At 35.0% G+C, this 19,610-nt stretch overlaps 1 protein-coding gene across 5 annotated transcripts in view; it reads right to left on the reverse strand.

The window, feature by feature from the left end:
• The window catches only part of ATP11B (ATPase phospholipid transporting 11B (putative)), a 115,944-nt gene that overhangs the window by 69,835 nt on the left and 26,499 nt on the right, over positions 1-19,610 (reverse strand). For 3 of the 5 annotated variants that reach the window (XM_046657973.1, XM_046657974.1, XM_046657976.1), the window contains exons 4-10: positions 18,183-18,263; positions 13,663-13,770; positions 13,346-13,474; positions 12,419-12,522; positions 5,592-5,639; positions 3,471-3,535; positions 500-581 (exon numbers count right to left, since the gene is read on the reverse strand). In XM_046657973.1, the coding sequence (XP_046513929.1) occupies positions 500-581; positions 3,471-3,535; positions 5,592-5,639; positions 12,419-12,522; positions 13,346-13,474; positions 13,663-13,770; positions 18,183-18,263 (617 nt within the window). Of the gene's footprint in view, positions 1-499; positions 582-3,470; positions 3,536-4,070; positions 4,151-5,591; positions 5,640-12,418; positions 12,523-13,345; positions 13,475-13,662; positions 13,771-18,182; positions 18,264-19,610 lie in introns of those variants that run through there. The other 2 variants (XM_046657978.1, XM_046657977.1) reach the window with 2 other exon arrangements.

Raw genomic sequence — 19,610 nt, forward strand, 5'->3', positions numbered from 1 at the left:
CACCCAGGATCCCAACTGGCGAACCCCAGGCTGCTGAAGTGGAGTGCACGAACTTAACCACTCAGTCACCCAGCCAGTCCCCCAGCCTTGTATTTTGAGATCTTGCTACACTCACTTATTAGTTCTAATAGTTTTTTTTGTTGAATGCTTATGACTGTCTATGTGAAAAATCATGCGTCCTCAAGTAGGGACAATTTTATGTCTTACTTTCTAATATTTATGCCTTTATTTCTTTGTCTTGTGGAACTGATAAGGCTTCTAGGATAATGTTGAAAAGAAGTGGTGAGATTGGCTATTCTGGATACAAGTCCTTTACAAACTATGTGCTTTGCAAATATTTTCTCATGGTCTGTGGCTTGTCTTTTCATCTTTCTAACAATGTCTCTTGAAGTGCAGACATTTTTAATTTTGATGAAGTTTAATTTAACAAAACCAAAATAATATACACATCCATAGTCATATTTGTGTGTAAATAAATGGAAATAGACAGTTTTCTTACTTTTCCACTGCAGATCGTTTCTGTGACTTGCTCTTGTAATTTAATGCCATCTTAGTTTCCATTCCAGTGTAGACAGCAACACCTGCAAAAAAAAAGTCTTTTTAAAAAATCCTCTAGGATGTTTCACAAGAGAAGTGTACTCACTAGCATGAAAGCATCTAAGAAAATGTATTATCTGACAGTTGTTAGAACGTGGCTTTCCTTTAAGTCTTTTCAGAGTGTTTAAAAGGCTTTCCAAGTCCAGTTTGGGGGAACTGCAATCACTCAAGCTGCTGGATGGAAGGCATGGTGGTTCTGTTCTTCAGTTATAACTGAGACAGCTGAATGAAACAGATATTATTTGAGTTGGGATTGATGGAGGAAAAGGATTTGGAAAGATAAAGGTGGCAGGAAAGGCCATTAGAGATAGAGCAAACAATGTTAACAAAAAGAGAAATGGAATAGTACTTTTGTTAGGTTGGAACAATGGATGGAAGTCAGAGTTTGAAAGGTCCTGAAAGTCATAATCTGGAGTCTAGACATAATTTCATAAGTACTGAAGAGACAGTACGGAAATCTGTTAGAGTAAATGAAGTTAACACAAGGAAAGTGCTGTTGTTAAAATTTGTGCCTATGTGAATAACTTTGAGATGAGTGAAAATGACAGTAATAATGGGAATTAAACTGGGGAGTGAATGAAATTAGGCAAGACCAGCCTTATAAACAAAAACTTTGGAATTAGACCTTGGTTTGAATGCTAGTTATTAGTTCTGCATCCTTGGGCAAGTTATTTAATCTCTCCGCGTCTCAATTTCCCCATCTTTAAATGGGAAAAAGAATACCTCATAGAATTGTTGTGAGGCTTGTCTGACAAATTAGTAAAATGCCTAGAAAAAGACAAATGATCAAAAAATGTTCATGCCCATCCCTAAATACTAAGATTTGAGAAGCAGTGTAGGATTCATCGTGCCCTCTTCCTAAGGATTTGTCCTGGAACTTTCACCATTAGAATTATTCCCTGGGGCCAGCCCTATGGCATAGTGGTTAAGTTCGGTGCGCTCCACTTTGGCAGCCTGGGTTCTTGGGTTTGGATCCCAGGAGCAGACCTACATCACTCCTCAGCCATGCTGTGGTGGTGAGCCACATAAAAGTGGAGGAAGACTGGCACACATGTTGGCTCAGGGCTAATCTTCCTCAGGCAAAAAAACAGAAGATTGGCACAGATGTTAGCTCAGGCCTCATTTTCCTCAGGAAAAAAAAATTCCTTAAAGGCAGGGATTATAACTCAAATGACAAAGGGCATTGAAATTATGGAAATGCAAGAAATCATCCAGAATGATACAACAGAGAGTGGTGCTGCTGAGGCAAATAACAGCAGACCCGTCTAAAGGCATTCAAATACACATTTTCTTTTACGAGTGTGAAAGCTGTTACTGTTAGAGAGGTGTGTTAAAATATAGGCTTACATGAAAGGATCTAAAAGCTCTGGAGGTTTTCTCTGGCTTCTGCCGTCAGAACATTATTATGGTTTTCTTTTTTAAATTGTGGTAAAATAATATATAACATGCAATTTATCATTATAAAGTGTACAATTTAGTGGCACTTAGTACATTCACAATGTTGTGCAACCATCCTCACCATCTAACTTGAGAACATTTTCATCACCCCTAAAGAAAATCTTGTACCCATTAAGCAACCATTCCCCATTCCCCACCACTCCCTGGCCCCTGGGAACCACTAATCTACTTTCTCTCTATGAATTTGCCTATTTTGGGTATTTCAAATAAATGGAATCATACAATATATGTATGGTCTTCTGTGTTTGGCTTCTTTCACTGAGCATAATGTTTCAAGGTTTATCCATGTTGTAGCATGCACCAGTACATCATTTTTTATGAGTGAATAATATTCCATTATATGAATAGTCTTCATTTTGTTTATGCATTCATTAGTTGATGGACATCTGGGCAGTTTATATCCCTTAGCTACTATGAATAGTGCTGCTATGAACATTCTTGTCCAAGTCTTTGCTTAAACAGTTATTTTCAATTCTTTTGAGTATATATCCAGGATATATCCTCAAATTGCTGGGTCTATAAGGTAATTCTACATTTAACTTATTGAGGAACTGCCAAAGTGTTTTCTACAAAGGCTGCAAGATTTTACTCTCCCACCAGCAACATATGAGGATTCCAATTTCTCCACATCCTCGCCAACATTTGTTATTTTCCGTTTTTTAAAGTACATGGATTTCTTTATCAGAGAGAATACTGAGAGATAAGAGATAGTACAGGTAATAGGAAAGAAGAGAATGAGGAAGAGGACCTCAAAAGCTATAAATATTCAGTGAATAACATAAGCTGGCTACTATATGGAGGGCCATTCCTGAAATGGGAGGAGCTAGTTGACAGCTAAAGGCTATCATCAACTTTACAATTTCCCTAGAGTTGACTCAGAGCATAGTGAATTAACTTGTATCTTCAACACGGGAGCACTATGTATTTATCCTTTTGATTCAGTCAGTATATGTCCCAACAATACCTCGTATATAGTCATAGGTCACTAGGAATTTGTGGAACAAACGAATGGATAATTGAATGAGTCAGCAGTTTTATTAATCCAAGCTAAGAATAATCATAATGGAATTATACAGATGGCTTATTGCACCCAGGATGCTAGATTATATTGGTTCTTATCCACCATTAATAGAAGTGCCAGAATTATCTTCTTAACACTCAGTTTAGTTTCATAAGTACTCACAAAGAAAACGAAAGAGCAAGGTTCTAGTTCATTACTCAAAAATAGGGATTAACAAGAAAAAATACAATACAAAATTATATTAATACAATCTTTGTAAGAAAATTATCACAGACAACATTTAACTAAGTAGTAAATTATCCAACCAAAAGACCACAAATGCTATTCTTTAAAATATACTTCATATACAGCATCAATATGAATCCATAATTAAAAATTTCCAATGTATACAAACCAAAAATTTCTTTTGTGTTTTTCAGTCTGGCTCCACGAAGCAAGAGACTCTCTGGCCCCAGAGGTCTAGGGGAAAAAAATAACCAAAAGCATTGAAGATATTAAAAATTCAATTACATTCTAAAATGGCATCTTCAGCAGACGGTACTTGAGCTATTGTTACAAGACTGCTTTCATATAAACCCCAAATCTCAGCTACTTAAAGCTGCCTAGGTCAATCATGAGGTTAGTTACCATAACAACAAATATCTGCTTTAGCATTTCAGTCACTTTAAGATCAGTGGCTCACAAATAAGATTATGCCTGTACACAAACTCACAAAGCCACCAGTTTCAAAATTTTTAAACATAAAACACAGCAAAATGAAAGATTAATAAGCAATGAGTTTAAAATGTTTAACAGAAGATGAAATTTTGAGTAAAATTAATCAAGTTTTCAAAGGGAAAATTCAAAATTAAAATGCAATGTAAACATAAGTTACAGTATGATTTGTGTATAAATGCATGAGTCTGCACAATTAAAATTACACTGGATTATAAAACATAATGTAGTAAGTGAGTTAGTACTTTTTCTAGATCAACACTAAAACTTGACTACTTGCATTGCATACTTCTTGGAGCACGGGTCTTCTTGGTGTTTGAATTTCTCTCCATTAAGGAGATATAAAACGAGAAGGAATAACTAGAAAGGAAATTGTATTTTCTTAGTGATAGCAAAATGATAAGACTCTGTTATGGATAAGTAAAAAAGCCTTAATTTTGTCGATATTCCTTATGTTTTTCTGAAACATACATACACAGTTATCCAAATCAAAGAGAATCTGAACCAATTCTGAAGATGTCTGCAAACCCAAAGACTCTAAAAAATTCAATGAGGTTAACAAGTATGGTTTTATTAGATAGTCATATTTGGAGTACACTCCACAGATATTCCAAAACCAATTATTGACGAGTCATAAAATAGCTCTTTTTCACTTGGTGTTGGTTCCAACAGTGAACAGAAAAACCTTGAGCTCACATTGGCATACAAAATTGGGACATAATGATAGAAAGCTTCAAATTAAAAGACAATTCATCATTTCACTCAGGTTGCTTGAGAAAAGAACACAGCTCATTTTTATCAACCATTCTAGGGGCTGAGGTAACATAATTGATCTTTTCCTTTAGCAGCCATAACATCTTAACGCAGTTAAGACTATGTATCCACACATGTATTCTACTATGTCGCTATAGAAATCAAAATAAAATCCAGTCACAGTTATTCAGCAGGGGTCCTACACTTACAAACACCTTGTTACAGAGCTTATTGACTGTGTTCCTATGTTAACGTTTATTAAAAATGTGAATCAGTGCTGATGCATGTTTTTGGTGGCTTGCCTTGAAAATTTCATTAAACAAATGGTAACTCTTTATGTCAGTGACTTATTTCATGCAACCAGTATAAACTGAACATGTCTCCAAAAAAGAATGCTAATTTGATTAGAAGTTCAAGGACTGATTCCAAGATTTATTCTAAATTCAGCTTTGTGGTCATGAGTAACAATGTAATCTCACCCTATCAGCGAATCTTTGAAATAACTCAAAGCCTTCTTTCATGTAGGTGCCAGAAATTAACCTGAATATTGAGGAAATACAAACCAAAACAACCAGCCAAACAAAAAGTGAATCAGAAGAGTAAATAAGAGGTTCTGGATTGGACATTAAATACTATAGTTTGTGCTGAATGATTCTGAAATGAAGAAGACCATAACATTTATACTTGCTAAACATTATATAAAATACGCTTTTTTATTCCAGACTTTAAGTGTGGTGGGTTTAAAAGTGTAAGGATGTGAATAAGAATGGCTATGTTTTCTCTTATGTAACTACCTAATATCACTGGGAAAAGAAATACAAGTACACAAATAATCTTACTAAATTATTTTGATATCATTTCATGGGATTTGTTTCATCCTCACTTGCTGCTACTGCAAATTACCAGAAGATAAAATACTAAATGCTTTAAATTAACCCTTTTGCATCATATGCTGCTTACTTACCTAATCTCCCTTTAACTTGATTTTAGTCCCTCCTCCAAACAATTCTCACTTAAAAGTAATTGGGTAATGCAAATTTATTCTTACCTTACAATTTCTTCCATTCTTTGAGTTATTATCATCCGTCCCATGAATCTATCAAAGAATTCACCATGTTACAAAAAAAACAATGATATATTACTTATGACATCAATGGGCAGAAATTTTACGTAGCTTTGGCACTATTCTTATACATGAAAAGAAACCAACTTTTTGAAGATACCAATGGTCCAATATTTATATTAGAAATTACAAAAGTAAATACTTATCAGTCACCAAGCTTTCAAATATTTAACATTCTTGCCATGTCCACTCCAGCTCTGAATGAGGTAATGAGTGAAAAAATGTTTTCAAAACAGCAATGCAAAATTTATATATTACTATTAGTTTGTTCACATGAGAATTTCTAATTGCTACACAAAGATGCATACATTATGTAGCTAACAATGAATGCTCTACACATTTCATCACAGTTTACTAAATAAAGCCTCCTGTGACCAGAATCATTCATTCACTCATTCATGCATTCATTCATCCAACAAATATTCACTGAGCAACTGCTATGTGTGAGTTAAGTGGTGGGGATACAGCAGTAAGCAAAAACCTATTGGTGAAATCCAGAGCTTCTTTAACTTTTGGTTGCCTGAAATCTAGAATGAGTGGCCTTTTATCACAGTGGACTTTCATAGCCTGGCCTTTCAGCACCAACTTCCACTACCACCACAGCTCCATAGGATAGAGTTAATTCATGTGTACAATTACTTTCTACTACAGTGGCAAGTAAATTCTGAGTTGAAGCAAATTCTAGACACAGCTTCACGTTAATCATTTAACTAGGCAAAGAAATATTAAGCATTCCTTTCCAAAAGTCCCCTATCATTCCTCCTGTTTCCAGGTCACAGGTGATTTATCCCTTGTAGACTTTAGCTTCATTGTTTCTTGCTAATCTCTTACTTTTACTTCCTTCAGCTCCCCATATCAGGGAGAAGTATTTTTTTTTTATTACCTCCACTTAATGGAATTTTACCTAGCCCTGGTTCCAGTCTCAACTTTGGATTTAGGTTCAAAGAACCAATTCAGCTGGTGTCTCCCTAGGCATCTTTCACAGACGATGTGTGATCAGTCTTTAGAATTTCCTGAGCTGAATTCCAACAAAAGATCTGCTTTCCTTCATTTTATCTGTCCTGTTAGCCTTGATTCTAAGGCACTCTTATATCTGTTCACACCAGTTCCATGCTGAATTAACTCATCTTGCACTTTCCTTAGTCCTTTCTCCAACCCACATTTTGATTTGTTTCAAAGAGGAAACAGCTTTATTATTCTCTTTTCTGATTATAAAGACTACACACACTCAAACAGATACATTTTATAAACTGATTCAGACAATATAAAAAGACACCAAAAGGAAAATAATCACTGGTAATGCCACTACTCAAATATAAACACCTAGTAATTTGGGGTACATTATCCAGGAGGTTTTTTTCCATGCACATAGAGATAAATATACATATATGTTAAAAACAAAAATAGGATCACACTATAAGTACTATTGGCAACTGCCCACTCTTAACACGTCCTGTCAAAAACATAGGCCTATATCATTACTTTTAATGACCACACATAGAACTGCATTTGGGGGTTACTGCATTATTTATTTAAATAATTCACTCCTGATGAAAGTTTAGGTTTTTTCCAACTTGTGGACAGTCTAAACAATGTAGCCCTAAACAACCTTGTTTATATATCTTTTCCTATTTTCATTAAGATAATTCCTCAGAGTAGAATTTCATTAGAAAAAATTCTTAGAAGTGGAAGTGCTGAGTCAGAATCTAAAAAATAAAGAGGTGAAAAGAATAGAAAGAAAGAACTAAAGGAGCAAAGGAGCCAAGGAAAGAGGAAATGGTGAGTACTGTGAAAGAGGCGCCTGCTGGAGGCTGCTCCTAAACAAAAGGCTCTCCTCGTTTTTATTTCTCCCAGTGGTTTGGCAGAAACCATTTCTTTTCATACTCTAGCCTCTCTCAATAAGCTATTAAAGTTTTTTAAAAAGGAACAATGTAACCCTAATTAATAAACAGGTAATTGGGAAGAAATTGACAATGTCCAAAGGGGAGAAATTAATAAACAAACATAGAAAAATGCTTAGCAGTTCTAACAAAAAATGAATCAAAAGTAGCATTTTAAAACTATTATCTACAAAATTAGCAAAACTTTTAAAACCATAAAACTTAAGTTTTGAAATTATAAAAATCTCATAAAATTACACTTTGCTCATGTCAATAAAAATTCATCTAATGCTTTTGTAAAGTAATGTGTCAGTATGTTTTTAAAGGCCAAATTCTATTGGGGCTTTAATCCAATAATTCCACGTCTGCAGCTCTGTCTGTTCTTAAGGAAGAATCTAGTACTAGATTATAAACTGCAGGAGGCAGCAGCTACCATTGTTTCTTCACTGTTGTATTCTCAGTGTCTAGCACTATGCCTCAGTTCCTGGACGCACTCAATAACTGACGAATGAATGGACAATAAAAATGTTCACACATCTTTTGATCAAGTAATAATTTGGAACTCTATCATTCATCCATCCATTCAATGGATATTTATTGAGTGTCTACTACATGCCTGGTACTGTTTTAGGTACTTCAATTCAATAGTAAAGTGACACAAATCTTGCTGGCATATATCATAGTGAAGTAACTTAATAAAAGGGAAAACTTAAGTGCACAAATTAAGTATATAAAGATATTTATTCTTTCAACTGTCAACAAATATATAGTAATGCCTCTTATATGCCAGATCCATTTTAGGTGCTTGAGATACAGCAGTGAACAAAACACACAAAGATTCCTGCCCTTGAGTTTACAATTTTAGTTAGAGAGAGAGATAATAAGCAATAAACATAATAAGTAAATTACATAATCTACTAGAAGGTACTATGTGTTATGAACGGGGTAAGAAGGATTAGGTTGCAGTATTAAATATTCAAAGTAGGCCACACTGAGGAGGTGATTTAAGCAAAGACTAGAAGGTGGAAAAGGAGTTAGACAAGGAACAGCTAGTGAAAAGGTGGGAGTGGACATGGCATGCTCAAGGGAAAATAACGAGGCCATTGTAGCTGGAAGATGAGCAAGAGGGAGCAGGGTCAGAAGTACGGCCAGAGAAAGGCTGAGGGTGGGGGTAATTAGTAAGGTCATATAGATTATTATAAAGACAGGGGTTCTGACTTGCAGTGAGATGGAAAAGCCACTGCAGGGCTTGAGCAGAGGAATGAAATGATCTGACTTACATTAGAAAGGATCACTCTGGCTGCTTTTGTGAGAAAAGACTGCAGGAGAAAGCAGGGAAAGCAGAAAAACCAGTAAGGATGCCTTTGACAGCAGTAATCCAGGCAGATGATGCTGGGTTGACCAAATTAGTAGCAGTGAAATTGGTGAAAGATGGTCAGATTTTGAATGTATTTTGAAAGTAAACCGATGGACTGGGATGAGATGTGGTGAGAGGAGGTGAGCAGAGAGGAGCTGTGGGGAGTTATGGCTGACCCCAAGGTTTTTGGCCTGAACAACTGGAAGGATGAACTGTCATCAACTGAGATGGGAAAGGCTGTTAACTGAAAGAGTTTTGGAGGGAAAATGAGGAGTTCAGTTTCCAACATGATTAATTTGAGATTCCTACTAAATATCCAAGTGAAATTGTGGAACAGAAAGTTAGATATAAGAGTCTGGAATATGAGAAAGAAGTCTGGGATGGAGATATAATCTGGGAGTCATCAACATGTAGATGGTCTTTAAAGCCATCAGCTCAGATGAGATCTCCAAAGGTTGAAAGCAAAACACACAGGCAGAGAAGGGAAGAGGACCAAGGACAGTCCTGGGGCACTCTAACATCAAGCAGTCGGGGAGAAGAGGAGAAATCAGCAAAACAGATTGAGAAGGAGGGACTAGCGAAGTACGAGGAAAACCAAGATAGTGGAGCATCCTGAAGCCAAGTGAAGTAACTGTATCAAAGAGGAGGGAGTGATGAACTAGCTAACCACTGGATTTTGAATTGGTGAACTTCTTTATAATAAGGCGCTATGTAATATTTGTAACAGCAAAACAATGGGAGAGTTGGGTATTGAAAGATTAGGGAATGGTTAGGTTCTGGGACATTTATTTAGGACTATTATGCAGCAACTGAAAATGATCATTAAGAATACTACACAGTAAGATGGAAAATACTCTTTTTTTTTTTTTTACCAGTGTGGTGCTGTTTTATTTTTATTTTTTAATTTTTTTGGTGAGGAAGATATGCCCTGAGCTAACATCTATGCCAATGTTCCTCTATTTTGTATGTGGGATGACTCCACAGCATGGCTGATGAGTGGATTAGATCTATGTCAGGATCTGAACCTGTGAACCCTGGCTGCTGAAGTGGAACACACAGAACTTTACCCACTCTGCCATGGGGCTGGCCCCGGAAAATAGGGTTTTCTTACATCACAAAAGCAATCCATATTCTTTCAAGAAATATTAGACAGTATGGAGAACAAAAAAGGTATTAAAAAGCAGCTGAAATTCTACCATCAGGAAATAACTACTAACATTTTGACATGTAATTTCTTGAGGATTTTCCTTTTCTCTGGACCTATCTATTTTTCTATCTTGCTACTTAACTACCTATCACATTTCTTTGTATATAATTGGGATCATACAAACGCTACAACTCTGTATCTTATTTTATTTTAGTATGTTCCTATGTCATTAAATTCTTGGAAAACATCATTTTTATTATCTATACACTTCATCTTCTATCTGTACCACATACTCATTTAAGTATTCTCCTACTTGGACCTTTTTTATTTTTTGAGGAAGATTAGCCCTGAGCTAACATCTGCTGCCAATCCTCCTCTTTTTGCTGAGGAAGACTGGCCCTGAGCTAACATCCGTGCCCATCTTCCTCTAGTTTATATGTGGGACGCCTACCACAGCATTGCTTGCCAAGCGGTGCCATGTCCGCACCCGGGATCTGAACTGGTGACCCCCAGGCCGCTGAAGCAGAATGTGCAAACTTAACTGCTGCACCATGGGGCCAGCCCCCATACTTGGAAATTTAAAATGCTTTCAAATATTTCCCTTTTATATAGCATATAGTAAAGTGAAAAAATACAATGCTATGTATATAATGTCTTTACAGTTATGAGATCCTCAAGGATGGAAACTAAGCTTAGTCATCTTATTTATCATCTATCATAATGAGCACAGAGGTGCTCAATGATAATTTGATGAATGAATGAATAAATAAAAACAGCAATAAAGTTTTTAAAGTAGTGATATAATTAATTATGAGTTATCTTTCTATTACAGAAGTCTTCTGTAGTAGTTACATTTATATTTAAAACAAAATATGGGGCCGGCCCAGTGGCACAATGGTTAAGTGCGCACGTTCTGCTTCAGCGGCCCAGGGTTCGCCAGTTCAGATCCCAGGTGCAGACATGGCACCGCTTGGCAAGCCATGCTGTGGCAGGCGTCCCACATATAAAGTAGAGGAAGATGGGCACGGATGTTAGCTCAGGGCCAGTCTTCCTCAGAAAAAAGAGGAGGATTGGCAGCAGTTAGTTCAGAGCTAATCTTCCTCCAAAAAAAAAGGTTTTTTTTACTTTTGCCCCATTTTCCAAGAAAACGTAAAAATCATCCACCAAAGCACTTATCATATTTGATCTCATATTACTCTTATGCTTGCTTAATGTTGCATTATTTTTTAGTTTTTAATAATTTTTTTAGTAATTCATCGTCTGAGACCAGTAAACAATAAAAATCTTAAAGTTCTAAATTCTTCACAGTTAAATCTATTTTAAAGTTTAAATGCTCTTAAAGCACAGGACTCCAAATTTTTATAGTTAATTGGAAAACTCTATACTGCATTTGACTTTGATGAAAATGCAAGATTTTTATAACATCACAGAGAAAACTCCATTAAAAATATATTGATCCAGAACAAAGATATGCAAGAGATTTAGAAAAGCTAATGACTAAGGATAAGATTTTGAAACATTTCAACGAACAGAGGAGGATATATAACATGACAAGAAGCTGAGGGTGACTTTTTATAATTTGGTTATAATTTACATTCTATGACCAGCTATTTAGTAAAAATGAGTTTAGTTTCTCATATAAGTCTCTAATAATAAAAAGTTGTTTCCATTCCATAGCCCATAATAATTAGCATATCACTGAAAGATGACTTACACGGTGTTTAATAAATTATAATATTAAAAGTAGTTAGTTCCTAGTGAACACAACGACATAGCCCTTGCCTTCATGGAGTACACACACACACACATCATTAGCTTATTTTCTTCTAAGGAAATAATCTTACTTCTCCTATAACTACTATTACAGCTATAAAATTTACTATTACAGTTAAAAAGCCAGGTCAAACTGAAGTAGAAGGTAATGGGAAGGAAGGTGTGATTAAAAGCACTGCTTTTTTAATTAATACTTTGGCTTAGAATTTTGGCAAACTCTGCTTTTAGTGTCTTTTTCCCCTTAAGTGATCTCCTCTTCCTCCCCTCAATCAAGTCTTTATTTAGCTAAAGATTTCATTGTATGTTTACGATTGTAACAACAGGATCTGTAAACAGGATTTAAGATTTTATTTTTTCCTTTTTCTCCCCAAAGCCCCCCGGTACATAGTTGTATATTCTTTGTTGTGGATCCTTCTAGTTGTGGCATGTGGGACGCTGCCTCAGCGTGGTTTGATGAGCAGTGCCATGTCCGCGCCCAGGATTCGAACCAACGAAACACTGGGCAGCCTGCAGCGGAGCGCGCGAACTTAACCACTCGGCCACAGGGCCAGCCCCTGTAAACAGGATTTAAAACGAGTATGCTATCACACCATACCTGTACAAATCTGCTTCTGGCTGGTGACATTCTATGACAGCTTCAAGAGTGTCCAAACTGGCAACTGTTTGTAATACTGCTGTTTCTGGAACTGCCACATGTGTCTGAAAAAAAAAAAAAAAAAAGGATTAAATTGAATAGTTTCAGGATCCAAATGGGACACTGGATATGATCTATTTCAAATCTCTTTTACAGATGAAACCACAGCATTCTGCACTTGAGATCACTCAGCTAGACAGCAGAAGAGAGGAGAAAGAAGAACATAAAATAACAAGTAGTAAAAGGAGCTGCTGTGATTACCTGTCTATAGACGCTATTTGCAGATAAGGAAATTAAGTCTGTGTTAACAGTCACTACTGCTCCAAGTTTATTATAAGCTATTTAATAGGAAAAAAATGTGAATTTTCATCCTTGGTTGTACTCTGAAAACTGAGAAAAATTTAAATGTGTCCTCTATTTAAAAAAGCACCAAGGGCCAGCCCTGGTGGCCTAGTGGTTAAGCTTGGTGTGCTCCACTTCAGTGGCCCAGGTTCGGTTCCTGGGTGTGCACTTACACCACTGTCTGTCAGTGGCCATGCAGTGGTGGCAGTTTACATACAAAAAGAGGAAGACTGGCCACAGATGTTAGCTCGGGGAGAATCTTCCTCAAAAAAAAAAGCACCAAAATATTAAAAGATTATATTTTTCCTAAAAACACTTTCCATTTTTCTTTACCTTGACTTGACTAAACCATGTGAGGCTACCCTTGAAATAAACAAAAAACATTATTTCTTTTAAAAAACTTAATTTTTTGAAGTCTCAGTAATTTAAAAAATTTCTCCTTTATCATGTCAAACTTTATTACCTTAACCAAAGGAAAATATCACTATAACCCAAAGGCAGTCTGTTTACCAAGAGCAACACTTTCAAACATATACATGTACAAACCTTCAGGTTAGTTTCTCCATCTAAACTGGCAGTTGTAACGTGACAAGAACCATCAAGTCGATCTGAGGACAGAAGCACCAAATCTGCAGGGAAAATTTCATCTTTGGCTACTCGAACAATATCACCCACCTATGAAGAATTTTGGGGAAAAGTGAATATAGATTTTAAAAGGCAAGGCCTTATTTTTATTGTGTTCTAAACAAATGGCCTATCACAATACTTTAATGTAGGAAAGCAAGCTTTTAACAAAAATATAATCAGATTAGAATTTGTGATACCAAAATATAATTGATTTCTATTATTTACTAAATGTATACCCGAATGTTTTTTGATCTGGTTTTTACAAGGCCACCACTTCGAACAACATAAACAGGAGCTCCATTTACTTCATTATCTGAGTTATGTCGTAACCAATCTTCATATCCCTGTAAATATCAAAATAATAAAAAATACCATTTTTAGTATAATTAGAAGATACTTTTATCAAATAAGACAAAGAAACATAAAAACTTTCCCAAAACATTTCATTCACCAGAATTGCATTCGGCTATTTTGATGCATATAATCACAGGCATCTGACATTCATTCCTACTAGAAACACTCTATGCTCTTGGTTCTCATTACACATGTTCCTGGTTTTCATAGTACCTCTCTAACTACTGTCTCAATTTCCTTACAAGAGGCTCCTTCTATGGCACATTTATGGGCCCTTTTTTCACGCCTCACTTTCTCACCTACAAGATTTCTTCTATCCATGTGTCTTCAAAAATTCTGAAATTTATATCTCTAGCCTATATGTCTCTTTTGGACTCTAAATGTGACTATCCAACTATATGCTTACTATCTCCATTTTGATGTCTCATAAATATACCTAAACATTTCAAAACTAAATTGATGACATTATCCCGCAAATCTGTTGCATCTCCAATGTTCCCCATCTTGACAAATGACATCGCCATCTACTGAATTGTTCATACCAGAAATCTGGGGAGTCATTCTTGATTCCCATCTTTTCCGAACAATTCAATCAATAAGTTCTATGGCTTCTATGTACAAATGATATTTTAGTCATAAAATATAAATTCACAGAGCATTATAGACAATAAATACAAAAAGTTGAACAGATTTTAAAACCAAGGTTGAGTTCTTTTACTTACTTAAACAGATCAACAGAATTAATTATAACTTGTACTTCAAAAAAAACATGGTAGGCTATCATAAAAAAAGGACACAGACATAAGGTTTTCACAAAGAATCCTTTGATTAAATGTTAAGGAATGGCAATGTTTTTTAAGTGGAAAAGACTTCTTGTGCTATTTTAAAGAAAATTCAAGAACTCAGGGGTATAGCAAGAAGTACAGATAAAACAATATCCAAGAGATAACATTAAATGATAAAAGGTACAGAATGTGTTGTGCTCTATGCTACCATTTGTGAAAAAAATATGCTTGCCTATATGAACATTCTGTATAGATATCTAGACTAATGTACAAATAAATAATGGTTCCGGGGCTGGCCCCGTGGCCGAGTGGTTAAGTTCGCGCGCTCTGCTGCAGGCTGCCCAGTGTTTCGTTGGTTCGAATCCTGGGCGTGGGCATGGCACTGCTCATCAAACCACGCTGAGGCAGCGTCCCACATGCCACAACTAGAAGGATCCACAACAAAGAATATACAACTATGTACCGGGGGGCTTTGGGGAGAAAAAGGAAAAAGGAAAATCTTTAAAAAAAAAAATGAATAAATAAATAAAGGTTCCCTCAGGAGGAGAACTAGGAGACTGGGTGTTAGGAGCATAAGAGACTTTCACTATCTGTTATTTTGTAGTGTTTCCATTTTTTAAAAATATGTGGATGTATTACCTAAAAAATATTATAACACTATAAAATATAAAACAAATATTAAAGATTGCTTTGAAGTTCTATTTTTTTCAGGGAGAAACCCTTTGAGAAAGTATTCTTAAGATACTTAAATTATGTTAGCCCCATTTAAGATGTGGTAGGGTCAACTTTAGAGAAATTTGAGAGCCAAAACATCTTTTCTGAAACTGTAAAAAGAGCACATTTCCTTTTAAAGTCAGATGACATTAACAGGAGAGCAATAATAATAAAAACGTTATCTTTTTTAACACAAGTTTGCAAATTCTAACTCATCCTACATATTACTGTCAGATTAATATTTCCAAAACATTGTTTTAATTCATTATCCTGTTCAAAACCCCCTCAATAACTTTCAATGCTTACAGGAAAGAATCTTTCAGCCTCCTTAATTTAGTATCAACCTACATTTCCAGTATTATCTTTTAGTACTTTCCTGTACAGGGTCAAACATTAGTTAGACATGTCACTTCCCAAAATAGGTCTTGCTGTTTCTAGCATTTGAGCCTTTGCCCAAGTTGTTTGCCTCTCACCCTTTTCACCAATTGTCATCTTACCCATATTCCAAGTCTCATCTCTAATATTTCTTCCATGAAATCTTGATTATCCAGATGAAGTATTCCACCTTTTCTCTGAATACCTACAGATCATTGGTTCTCACTACTACCTTATTAAATTATAATTATTTTTGTATTTGGTCTTACTTTCCCTACTTTGTAGGTTTAAAGCTCATAAAGGGCAAAGACTGATATTTACCAGAGCACTGTATCTTGCATTATACAACTAGACAGAAGACTTAATATGCAAACATGGTTGGGAGAGGTTAAAAAAAACAAAACCAACAACTTCATTCATATAAAGTATAAATAACTGGTAATACAGCTTTTCCTATTTTGATAAAGGGCAAAGGGCAAAGGCAGACGAAAAGGGGAGAAAAGAAGAAGGGATATGGAACACGGCAACTTTTACTTTTACAATTTTTCCAAAATTTATTCTATTGATCTAAAATAATGGATTTACAAACTTGAACAGTACATTCTAGTATGTTGTATGTTTATTAAATGAGTAAAACTTAGGAAGAGTTGCTGCAAAAGAGAAAACTATCAGTCCTGAAATTGTTTCTGAGAAGGGAAAAAATCCTTATAGATCAAATTTCTCTTTGAAAATTACATGACCTTTCATATTTCCCCTTTTGCCTTAGTTGTCAGGAAGCTCTCAAGTAAATTTAGTACTTACCTGCAATAACCGTCCTAACATAGGTTTGAGGTATAATCTGCCTGCTTCCTACCTTTAGAATTTATGTGTTTTTACTTAACCTATTTTGCAAGGAGACAGGTTGTCAATTATTATTATATAAACTCATTTTGCAGATATAAATTCACCAGCATTGTTTCAATTCAGTGAATAGCATCACATTCCAATTAAACCCAGTCTTTATTAGGCCAAATATATACTGGGAAACCAGGGCAAAAAGTATCACAACATTTTACATTGCTTTAAAAAAATATATTCAATAGGTTCACTCATTCATTTATTCATCTATCAAACAAACATTTTTTGCAGGTCCAATATGTGCACGGCCTTCGTCCGGTCACTGGAAGCAAACTGGTAAAACAAAGACTCTGCCCTCATAGAGCTCAATACTCGAATGCAGGCAACAGATAAACTAATAAACATTTACTCAATAGAACAACAGGTAGTGACAAATGACACGAAGAAAAAAGACCAGAGCAGGAAATGAGAGAGTGACATGGTAGTCAGGAAAAGCCTAAGACATCCAAGTGGAAATGTTGCACAAGCAGTTGTATACGTACATATATCTGAAGTTTAGGGAATAGTTTCAGGATACATATAAATTTGAGAACCATCAACAGATACATGGTACTTTAAGGCACTAGACTAGATAAAATCACCTAAGATGAAACTATATACAGAAAAGAGGTCCAAAGGACAAATATGTGTACTCTGATGAAATAAATGACATCTGCAAAACCAAGTAGATATGTAATTGTATGAAGTAACTTGGATGCTTACTGACGTACACAAATTCTAGTCTCCAATAAAAGAGTTAAGAAAGGGAAATCAAACTGAACGAGAGCAGCAGCATTATACTCTGACACACTAGATACATCACGTAATTGTTCATCTATGGACTCCTCTTACCCTTCTTGTGTAGGTAATAAAGAATATACTCATCCCAGAATTATAAAATGTTTGTCAATTTTATTTCCATGTCAATTTAAACCTTATCTCTAAATCTTATAAAATGAAAATTGATATTTACTGAAGAAAATTCAATTCTCTTTCAGGCAGAAGGGATCATCTCTGTATAACTGAGCCTCCACCAAGATTTTTTGAGAAGTGGTAGTTATAAAGGCATGACATTTATACGAATTTACTTCTTACTCAGTATGTTTATACAATATTCCTGTTTTTCTATACCTATATTTTAATATCAATTCAAGATTTGGTTGAAGCTATTTCCCCTAGGGTTCTACTTTATGTAAAAATCAACTTGACCAAAGAAAGTTGTAAAAAGTAGGAATCACTACACAATTTTTATTCAAAATGTTCATGACAGAAGTACATGTTCCACTCCCTATAAACACATCTCTTTTAAATTTTATTTCCTTTAAATATTGCCTAACTCTACAAAGATAATTATAATTAAACTGTTACATATATAAATTGGTTAGTATATGTAAAATGCTTGTTTTTGGATGCTTCCTAGGTGTGTCAAGAGAACAACATATTTTAACAATGTAATCATTCCATGAGTCACCAGGTACATGAAATATAACAGAGAGGTTAAACTCAGTTTAAACTTACCATGTGCAACATCAAACAAATTTGCTGCTTTCTTATGGAAATTATTTTCACAAAAATAAATGTTAACTTTGAAGTGGAAATATTCAGCAACTTCTGAGTGACTTAGGGGTAAAACGATAGAAAGCCTTTCATACCTGCTTTATGGCGGTTACTGTTATCACAAAGAATAACGGAAGTCCACTGGTAATTGGACTGGTAGGTGTATCAATCATAAGCTAGATTTTAAAAAAAGAATGCAAAGTATTATATTCTTATATTGTGCACGTCACATTATTAACATCTAAAATCTCACACTTATTGGGAATTCTGAGAACACTATATAAAATGTTTATCATGGTCCAGAGTAAAAAGTAATAGGAGAGAATAATTATGCAGTGAGTATAGTTTAGTTCACAGGTTCACAAGTTCACTTAGCTTTTATATGGTGTTAGTAGAACATCCAAATCTATTGCATACCCACAAACATTGCCAGAGTGGACTCAGTCACTCTGCCTTCTTAACACAGAATACTTAACCTCTTCCTCAATATCTGCCTAGGCGGAGAGCTACAACTGCTCAGAATCTCATTTCACATTTATTTACCCATCCTGATAAACGCTCAAAAGTTTGTCAGCAATTTTTACCCTGGATTCAGAATAAACTCACCACTTAAGGAGAAAGAACAAGGAATGGGACCAAGGAAAGGGTTTTTTTCTTACAAGTGATTTTGTTACATCTAGTAGTGCCAGAGGGATACAGCTTGGAAAAATGATGCTGCAATTATTATCTAAATTATACAACTGAGGTTTCAATAAATTACTGGAGAAGTAAAGAAATTTTTCCTGTAGTTATATTTGGTTAGTTAGAACATGGATCTAGCAATTTATTAATGTTCCTTTACTCTGGATAGGTCAATTAAATTTGTTCTTTTCCACAGACAAGCTGAATTCCTGATCTCAGCTAGAGATATCACAAATGCATGTGTTATGTGGGTATAGTTTAAATATCTCACTTTTCTCAGAAAACTAAGCTGATTTTCTATTGATAGAAAATCAGAAAATCCTTCTCTGTTCATGAAGGAAAGCAATGTTCTTAAAAAGGAAATGTTTCCTCAAGCTTTAAAGTGATTACTTGGCAAGTTTTTTCTTCTTTGGAAATCCCAAGGTTCTCCTGAGAGAAAAGTTAGAGTTTATACAAAAATTCAATGCCACAATGAAAGAGACTGCTAAAGTATTATCAGAAAAGAATAATCTGTTTAAAAGAAAATGACAATCACTATTTTAAAATTTTGATTTATACTCAAGTTTCATAAGCTGTTGTCTTGATATTTTGATATTTTGGGAAAAAAAGCACAATGTGAAAATTAAGAAACCGTCAAACAGCTAGGAATGAATACAAATTTAAGTTAAGAAAATGGTCTACTGGATAAAAATCTATACTCATGGGGTTCTTAAGAATTTTTAAAAAATTTTAAATAGAAGCGAAATTTAAGGAATAAAAAAAAGAAAAGCCAAACAAAAACTTACTTTGTACAAAGATGGTTCCATAGGCAGAAATGTGCCAAAACATGTGCTGTATGTTAA

The sequence above is a fragment of the Equus quagga genome, chromosome 4, assembly GCF_021613505.1.
Source record: "Equus quagga isolate Etosha38 chromosome 4, UCLA_HA_Equagga_1.0, whole genome shotgun sequence".
Lineage (NCBI taxonomy): Eukaryota > Metazoa > Chordata > Mammalia > Perissodactyla > Equidae > Equus > Equus quagga.